The sequence below is a fragment of the Oculina patagonica genome, unplaced genomic scaffold, assembly GCF_052425735.1.
Source record: "Oculina patagonica isolate OP01 unplaced genomic scaffold, crgOcupat unplaced648, whole genome shotgun sequence".
NCBI lineage: Eukaryota > Metazoa > Cnidaria > Anthozoa > Scleractinia > Oculinidae > Oculina > Oculina patagonica.
In genome coordinates this window covers 1-10,032 of record NW_027558524.1, presented here as the reverse complement: position 1 = coordinate 10,032, position 10,032 = coordinate 1, and the positions used below count along the sequence as shown (strand labels likewise).

At 39.0% G+C, this 10,032-nt stretch overlaps 1 protein-coding gene across 1 annotated transcript; it reads right to left on the bottom strand.

Annotated features, from left to right (window-relative positions):
* Window positions 1-7: 7 nt before the first annotated feature.
* On the bottom strand, window positions 8-9,601 carry LOC144641060 (uncharacterized). The gene is made up of 15 exons (XM_078500115.1): window positions 8,617-9,601; window positions 6,463-7,519; window positions 5,395-5,555; window positions 4,958-5,016; window positions 4,554-4,683; window positions 4,172-4,342; window positions 3,816-3,913; window positions 3,024-3,105; window positions 2,299-2,404; window positions 1,965-2,076; window positions 1,398-1,452; window positions 1,216-1,272; window positions 901-954; window positions 517-603; window positions 8-205 (listed from the first exon to the last, which is right to left on the bottom strand). Exons 1-15 carry the CDS (start codon window positions 9,499-9,501, stop codon window positions 62-64), a joined length of 3,258 nt encoding a protein of 1,085 aa, XP_078356241.1. The 5' UTR covers window positions 9,502-9,601; the 3' UTR covers window positions 8-61.
* Window positions 9,602-10,032: the final 431 nt, after the last annotated feature.

Genomic DNA, 10,032 nt, shown 5'->3' with positions numbered 1-10,032 from the left:
GTAAAAGATGCTGAATTGTTCGACTGAATATTTAAAGACAAGTGCACTTACTAGTTGAATTTTACTTAAGGAGACTAACAGTAGAATGAGTAAAATACAACAAGAGTGTCGAACTTACATCTTTAGCTTGCAAAAGCTTGTCCAACATTTCTGTCATTTCAGCAGCTGCGGCATCTTGAGCATCAGGATTCAACCTGTCTGTCAGCTGATAAAGACATGCAAAGTAAGAATGTTTAAATTTTGCTAGCGATTTAATACAGTACTTTAAGTGGCAATGTACTAGATAACATTAACAACAGAATCTGCAACAGATCAGGGACAACTTACAGTGCGACGCCCCTTACCGTGGCCACCCAACAACTTTTTTACAAGTGTCATCTTGTTACATTTTGCATTTTCACTGCGTTTTGTTGATGAATACGATTTAACAAGTATCTATTTAATGGGGAGTGGGGTGGACCAAAAATTCTAAATGCTGTTTATTTAAACTGGTATGGAAGAACTAGTAATTCTTACCTCTCTGACATTCTTGGCCAGGCACAAGTTGAGATGATGTGGATGCTTAATTAAAACTCTCCCAATGAGATCTGCATAATGCAAAGCCTGTAATGGTGACAATGTAACAAGAGATTGTTTTTAGTTCTTTAACATCATGTAAAAAAGTTAAATTACCGGTTGTTATCATATGATTACATATAAAAATTTATGCTAAAAATTTGATGTACATGCAAAAAAATAGGTGTTGCAAAAAAGAAAGTAATGTCTAAAACAAATCTCCAATTTCGTAGAATTTTAGAATTTTATGAAAGCAGTGCCTCCCATTTGATCATGACACAAGATAAGCTGGAGTAAACAAAACTGGACAAGAAGAAAGCCTTATTAAGAAATTTTTTATCTTACCTCATCCGTGAAGCCTGCCTCAGCCAACTTATTAGCATGGAGATATTTATATGCCTAAAGGAAAAACAATAAACAAAGAAAATTTTCCATTATTAGAATGTTTGGAACTTGTGAGATTTTAAGGAATTTCTTATGTACCATGTAATAAAAAGTTCAGTTCAGTTAAGTTATTTGGAAAAACAATAAACAAAGAAAATTTTCCATTATTAGAATGTTTGGAACTTGTGAGATTTTAAGGAATTTCTTATGTACCATGTAATAAAAAGTTCAGTTCAGTTAAGTTATTTGGGCCAACCAAATAATCGTCTTGCAAACCTGTAAGACTGGGATAAAATGTTCCTCGTTGTTTAGACTGACAGCATACTCTAGCACCTAATGATAAAAAGAGATTCATTTATTCAGTACAAAACTCTAAAAAAGACATTATATTTCAACGTGTGTGTCATCATTCTCTTTAATCGCAATGTTATAAATATCAACTAGAAGTTAGGTCATACCTCCATCATTTGCAGGTTTTCAAGAGGAATGTTTTGCTCTGAGATCATCTTCTTTCTGTTAAGATAAAAAAAAGTTTAAAATTTCACTTATTTCGCCACAAATTTTACTGCTGCTGAAGCTTTACGCTCAATAGACGGATTCAGCTAATGTGTTTACATCCTTGTTGCCACCACATTTAACTCATGTGATGATGCACTTGGGCTAATGTAACAATTGTTCTGTTTGTACATACTCCCACGTAATACAGCTGCCTCTCATTCACTAGCGAATGAGAGGCAGCTGTATTCGCAGACTAGATAATCAGTAGTGTGTGACAAATTGCACAATTGTAACCTCCCAAATGATTCATCACATGACCTGAATTTGGTGGCAACAAGGATGTAAACACGTTAGCCGACTCTTGTCTTTAAGTATTTAGCAAAAATACTTGATGCTTGAAACCTATGCAACGTGATAACAAAAACTAATACACCACAATTATATGATAACATGGTGTTTGTACAACAGTCATTCAGTATTCTATTATTTCAATGTAACACACTTTCATTACATACATTGTACGGTACCTGTGATCAATTCCTATCAGTGCCATCTTGGTCTTCTCATCAGATGGATAGCCAAATCGCTCACCAGCCAAAATAAAGCACAGATGTGCTGCCCAGACTTGGTCATTAGCCACTACAATAAAATGATAATCAGTAAATGAACTAGTAATAATTATAGATAGCGAAGTGCATTCTAGTCAATTTTGTGTGCCTAAATCAGTAAATGAATAAAGACTGTCCATAAATTGATCAAGTGTACATCACAACTGAAAGAAAAAACAGCAGCAAAATATAAACAAAGAAACAATTACAAATAATGGTTTTCTGGGAAATAACTAAACACTGTAGCACTCACTCAGAGTGTCTCCCAGACAGATCATGTTTCTCCTGTTAGTCTGTGGGTGCTGACGAGGTGGATTGGCTACCATTGCTGCTAGGTTCCGTTGCCAGTCATCAGGTGTCTAACAGACAAGTGAAGAAAATCAGAAGCAACAATTATATTGAATAAATATTCTCCGCCAATCACTGCATTGAAGAATTAAAAGTGATTTTGGTTGTAAAACCCATATAGTAGGACAGATCCAGGACCTAGATGGGATGGCATACTGTGGGGGAAATAAGTGCCAGTTTTGGCAAATTTTCATTTAAGCACTTGAAGAATTTGCGAATTATTACATCCAATCAAAAAAGTGCGCAAGCGCTCTCGAGTACTCCAAAAACAATTGCGGGTACAAATTCATCATGTTGCTTAGCAACTTTTGGGAGGAAAACTGCGGGCTCAGTCACTTTTTGGAGAAGTGATGTTGCCATCAACTGGCACTTGTATGATCACATATGATCTAGGGTGGAATCAGTTGGAACACAGAAAAGAAAAGCAGGATCCCATATGAGAAAAGCAGTGTCCTTGATATTTAGTAGATGGGATCCTTAGTGGTCTGCTTACCATAATATTAACTAGTAACAACTTTATATGGGATATGGAAGTACCAAAATTAATGTCAGACCTTCCAAAAGTGGATAACATCAATAAAAGATTAAAACACCATTTTCACCAATGGATGAGCAAAACATAAAGCTTACCATTAATGCTACAGGTTGCCGTCCTGAGAGATGATCATAAACTGTGCGGATTGGGTCAAAGTCAGTCATTGTCTTCATGAACCTAAAGTCAAATGTGAAAGAAAATTTTAATTATAAATTTGAACAAGCTCAACACCTACTAAGTTCTGCCAGTATTACTACAAATTACTCAAAGCTGTTGATGATTAAACTTACTCCAGAGCTGGACACTGGGCAAATAAATTTGATAAAGTCAGACATGCTTGCTAGGCCCATGCATGCATTGATCTTCATTAATTACAAGTTAAGTCCTGCTACTGAGTCAACTCCCTCTATAGCGGACATCTTTAGAACCACAGCGTTTAATTTTTATAATAGAATAGTGGAAGTTATATTCAGAATTATACCGTAATTTTGCTGAGACTTCAACTCCTGTCAAGTAAAAACAAAACATTTTCTAGACTGAATACTATAATTTCTGCACTAGGAAACAAAAACCCATTAAAATCGTGCAAATTTTTGAATGGGTAAATCTCAAATATTTCACGACTTTTTACCAGGATTTTCATGGCTAAAATTCAGGCGTTTTTTTTCATGAAAATCCATGAAAATCACATTAAAAACATCCAGTTAATGGCTCACGAAATTTCAAATCATTAAAAATCCATGAAAATGCCATTAAATTGTAATGTGTCATGAAAGGTAATTTAATGATATTTCATGGTGCAGGGAAATATCAACACAGTTGTAACTCAACTCCATTAACTTAAAATTATCCTTATACTTGGGCTATGCGAAAGTTCTGTATCATACCTGTTTGTGACTTCATTTTGCACCTTTTTGTCCATTTTTGAAGCCAGCATCATTGCATGTCCCCACAGACCATATCTCATAGTGTATTCAAGTGCATCCTAACACAAAAATGAATATACAGTCAAACAACACCCTTGTACATAAAAGTGTCTTCTTTATTTAAATTCTCCTCCTAGTTCGTCAAGTTGGTGTTGTAGGCACAGTCATGTAACTTTTGTATGAATTTTGTTTAATTTATAATTTCAAGTGAGAGTAGGCAGGAATCAGTGTTTTTGGCGCTAACAACTGATAGCCGTCTTCATAAGCCAGCGAAAAATGCCCTTAATCTTAAAAATTATGACAAGTTCACGTATTACCTTGGTTGCTCCTGCTAAAAGCATCTCTCTGAAAATTCTAAGATGTTTGCTTTTCTCATTCTCTGAGGATAGTGGCCCACTCTCAGCAGAAAGGAATTCATTTTGGTCTGAAGTGTTGCAGCTCCTCCAGTTCTCCATTATTAAATCAGCTAGGTCTGATGGCACAAATGCCTGGAAGGTAACATACAAAAATCATATTCAATGAAGTGATATCCAAGCAGTCAATATAATATGAGATAATAAGACAGTTAGACAACAGACAGACAGACAGACAGACAGACAGACAGACAGACAGACAGACAGACAGACAGACAGACAGGTAAACAGCCAGGCTATCTGGAACCTTGCACGCAGCATCTGGAGTCAAAAAGCTGTTACTTACCCCATTGTGCTTGATAAGATTTGCCAATATTTTCCAGACCAGGGATTTCACTAAACCATCAGCAGACATGTCAGTTACAGCACTTCTCTGTTCACAGTAAGTCATAACTTCTGTTCTACTTGAGTACATGCTGTTAAAATAGATCACAAAGAAAATAATATTACACCTGCCACCTCACCAAATGAATCAAACCACACTGTCTCACTTTTTTCCTTTGTCCCATGTTTGCGACTTAGGCATTAACCATGCCCAATTTTGGCTAAAATGTAGTGTCTTGATCAGAAATACAGGACATTAGACAAAGCTTCCTTCAAAAAAGCAAATAATTTTTGCAAATTTGGGAATGCTAAAATAGCAGTATAAAGCATTATTATGGATTCATGTCTCAACAGAGACCAACAAACCTTGAAAGAGGGCCAGGGAATGCTTTGATGACTTCCATCTCTTCAACACTAAACACCATCTGTACAGAATGGAGAAAAGTGATTGGTTAAATACTGGTTCAGTTTTAAAGTAACCACAACTGCTTAAAAAAGGACAAAGTTGCATCTGTACAGGGATTGTCTAGATCCGAGGAAAGTATTCACAAGTATCAATAAGACAAGGTACTATTTACAACTCTGTGTATTTTCCTTTTTGTTTCAACTATGTCCTGCTGGTAAGCTATGTTTTACTTCAGCCTTGACTTAGCCAGAACAGATGCATCTTCAGTTTATTCATGATCAGTTGTCTTGGTAAACTTAAACTGGCCTATTAAATGTATTAATACTTGATGCTTGTTAAAGTAGCATTAAAAAAAATAAACGAATGAAACCTTGAGACACTGTAGAATTCACCTAACCTGCACTGATGCAATGACGCATTTAGGTTGCTCCTCTTCATCTTCACTGCTCATCAGTGAAATCAACCTGCCGCCACTAAACCGTACTAAGGGGTGTTGCACCCTGTACAGAGGCGGGGTTAGTCTTGCAGGCTCTGATTCTTGCACTTCAGCCTCTGCAGCTGATAAAAATAAGAGGAAAAACTAATAAACAAACATTTACTTAAAACAAGTGGTGTGTTCTGCAATTTCTGCTGACTGTCTGTTAATTCATGAAGTTGATTATCTGTAATCTGACTGAATAAAAATATCTTATTAACCACGTTATAATTATTTCTGTGTTTAAGGTCATTTCATTTTCAAAGCAATAGAAACTCCGAAAAAATCTTGCAAAAATCTTGTGCTAAATCGTGCTGAAATTAGCCCGGGATCATCCGGGACAAAACCCGGTCCGATACTTGGAAAATATCGGCCCTCACGGGACCGGAAATTAAGTAATTGATTCAGTTATTGGCCCTTGGACCGCCTTAGTCGTGTAATAATGAGGTTTATTTCTTGTGGCACGTGCTCCTCCCAATTTAACTGAACCTGACGACTGGCCAGCAGATTAATAATTGGCTTTTGCACACAGTTTGTGTGATTTCATAAAATGTTCAGCTTACTTTTTTTGGTTCAAACTTCACCTTCAAAATTAAGAACAAGAGATAATCCTTTGATTGCTTAATGATAAATCAATACCTACGTCAGCAGCTAATGCTTCCTGCAATGTAGTTTTGTGTTTCACTTAGTAAATAAGCAATAATTAAAGGGGTCATGAATGGTACCCCAAGATGTCGCAATGCTCACAAAATTTAGCTTCTGCTCGCAATGCTCGCAAAATTTTAATGGGTACTTGTTTGCTCGTGCGTTTTTACAAGTGCTTACATGCTCGGTTTTTTAGTGGGGTGGTTTTTTGAAAGTGCTCGTTGCTTGCAAGGCTAACTTTTGTCAATGCTCGTGCTCGCAAAGAAAAACGCTGTGCTTGCGTGCTCGCAAATGCTTGTAAAGACCATTCGATACCCCTAATTAACAAAACAATTCACATCATACCTTGCTCTGGCTGTGAACCATCATATCCAGGAGGGTACGGCATTCCACCGTAGAATTGAGCCATCTGTTCAGGGGTGTAACCCATGTTATAGTATCCCTGCTGGGCACAGTATTGTTCATAATGTTGTGGATAATAATAGTACAGCATTGTTAAATATTGATACATGCTTTGTGAATCAGCATAAGATGCTGGATTATAACCGTACTGATGTGAAGCGTATGAAGATGATGAGTAATCGTATGCAGGGCTGTTGCGATCAGAAGATGGAGTGCTCCGTCCACTATGATACGAATGAGCATATCCTTGATCACGACCTCTGTACAAGTCCTCTCTAGACGTGTGCCTTTCATTGTAGTCTCTTCTCCCTGGTCTTGGAGATCCGTAACCATAGTAAGGGTCCCTTCTGTCGTAGCTTTCCCTCCTGTCATAATCTCTTCTACCAACATCCATTCTTTCACATTCCCTACTATCATAATCTCTTTTGCCGCCGTAATCACTTTCCCTTCTGTCAAATTCTCCTCTGTCTCTCCTGTCGTAATCACGCCTATCATGATCTCGCCTGTCATAGTCCCTTCGATCCAAATCCCTTCGGTCATATTCTCTCCTATCTTGTTCATAGTTAGGGTTCCTCCTATCTTGTTCATAGTAAGGGTCTCTCCTATTGTTGTCATAGTAGGGATCATCTCTACTCTGTGAATTTTCACGTGAATAAGGATCATCATAATCACTCTCGTAAGGAGTCCGATGCCCTTGACTTGTTCTATCAACTGAATCAAAAGACTGACTGTCCATGTGTTGATCAGAATTGTAAGATGGCTCCTGCACAGCATTTGATGGTGAAGTGCCAGATTGTGGTTCAAATGTATTTGATGGCAGTGTCTCCTGAGGAGGAGGATTAGCACCCTGTGATGATCGTACATCTGTCTGTGCCGAGGATGCTGGAGTTTCTGATGTTTTCTTCTTTGGACGGCCCTTACCTCCCTGAAGTAAGGACGCCAATGACATCTGCACTGGAGCTGTCTTAGGTGGAGCACTAGGTGATTCTGTTCTTGGTTCCTGTGTAAGTGGAACACAAAACAATACTGTTATTTGCTTCCAGGGATATCAACTCCACGTGATTTAAATAACTATTTGCACTTATCATTATCATTATGGGATATCTAATTAAGTTCTCTTAAAGGACTTGCCACTAGGATCTCCAAAGTGAAAAATTTTGTGTAATATGTCTCTCCATTATTCTAGCCATTTTGGGCTTTTCTTAGTAACAAATTGAAGTGGAATTTAAATTTCAAAACCTTATAATATGTTTTGAATGGTTAGACATAATTATTACGAAAATTGTTGCCGCCAATTTGGTGACGTCATTTTCTCGCCATAAATTTCAAAAACTGAAAAACTTAAGGTCATTGCCCCGAAATAAAACTGAACATAGATTTTTAACCAAACTTCGCCTACTGGTTTATTACTTCAAGGGAACTTAAATTTTGAAATAAAAAAGGGGGGTCACCAGATTCGTTTAGGAGCAGGACGACCATGTATATTCCATATAATTCCTTTATAATTCCTCTGCGAGTACTGGCAAAGTACACTTTTTTTAGCGATAATTTATTTTTCAAACACATGAATTGATCTGTTTTCATTTTACAGAAAGAATTTGATCGCTACACCCAAAATATGAGAAAAAATTGATAGCTCACCAGGCTCGTTTAGGAGAAAATGACAATTTACTTCTCTCGCGGACTAAGCCGCATAGAAAAAAGCCGTCATTTTGTTGATGTGCTCGCGCGCGCGCTAATTATGCGTAAAATTCTGCGCAGTAAGGATGCGCAATGCAAAACAGGGCAATGACCTTAAAACAAGGGTTGTAGGAAATCACAAGTTCTATATTGGTGCAAAATTTGAGATCAATTGCATTAAAGCTCTAAAAGTTATAACTACCCCAGCACTTTTGAGGTCTTATATGCCCACTGTGAAAAGACTGTGAGAAAAGTGCAAATTATTTGAAAAATTAGACACTACTGGCCTTTTTATTGGCAACCTTTGAAATAATAACTGGTCTCTATTTCTGGCACCTTTTTTATACTAAAACTATTTTTCTAGTGATTGACAAGGCTACCTCTGCAAACACCTTTTGATCTTATGCTATACTGTACCTGTTGTTTAGCGGGAGGTGTTTGAACATTCTCCCGCAGTCCAGAAGGTTCAACTGTTGGAACCGCTGCTGGCGCTTGCACATGGGATGTTGCCACTGGAGCTGTTAGAGGTACCTGATTTGTGTTTGGCAGTCTTGATGATTCAACTGCCGCAACTGCTGCTGCTGGAGCAACCACAGGAGGTGCTGTGAGTGGTGGTGCAGCTGGAGGTGTTTGATTATTCTGACGCAGTTCAGATTGTTCACTGACTGCCGAAAACACTACTGGAGCATTCAGAGAGGGTGCTGTGGGCGTAGCTGCTGGAGGTGCTTGATCATCTTTATACAGTTGAGATTGTTCAACTGCCGCAGCTGTTCCTGTGGTCAGCATAGAGGGCCCTGTTAAAGGAGCAGTAGGTGTTTGATTATTCTTGCGCGGTTCAGCTGATGTAACTGTTGCAACCGCTGCCGCAACCAGTGCATAGGGAGGAGGTGCTAGATCAGATGGTTCAACTGTTGCCACTGATGCTGGAAACAGCACACCGGGTGCTGTCAGTGGATCAGCTGGAGGTAACTGATTGATCTCATGTGGTCCAGAAGATTCAACTGTCGCCACTGCTGCTGCAGGTAGCACTTGGGGTGCTGTCACTGAAGCAGTTGGAGGAGCTTGATCATTCCTGCGCAGTTCTGTTGATTTAACAGCTGCAACTGCTGCTGTAGCCAGCACACTGGGTGCTGTCATTACAGCTGTTGGAGGTGCTTGATCATTCTCTCGCTGATAAGATGGTTCAACTGTTGCATTTGCTGCTGGAAACAGCACAGAAGGCCCTGGTAGAGGAGCAGCCGGGGCTGAAAAAGCTGCTGGAGCCAGCACACATGGTGCAGCCAGGGAAGCAGCACTATTCATCCACAGAGATGTGCGTGGAGAGGAAGCAGGTGCTTTCCCAGCCAGTCGCTTTTGGAGATATGCAGCCTGAATGGCATCTCGAGGACTGTCTGGCTCTACAGTCAAACAAAAGTTAAATTATTTTAAAATCCTTTCCTGTGAATAGTAATGTGGCTAACTGAAATTTAGGCAAGGTTAAACTCGAGACAATATTTGCTGGCCAGCGGCTGCTCCCCTGAAGTTGGGGCGGCCTCAGGGTTTATTCGGGGGTTTCGGTAAATTTACAGCTCTCCCGTCAAGGTCAAGCCATTTCGCTTGCGTTGCCATTTGAGCAAGTCCGCCATTTTTGCCGTTTTGTTCCCACCCACCCTAAACCATAGGTAAGTACTGGTAAGTATTTAGTTTTTGCCTTCCACTGAGTTTCCTCTCTCAGTGTGACGTTGTCTGGTGGTTGCCGCTCTCAGGGTTGTCATGGTTACCATCGTGCTTGCTGGGGGCTCCCACATAGTCTCAGGCACCATCCCCACACTCATCTATTGGTGATGAGTTTAA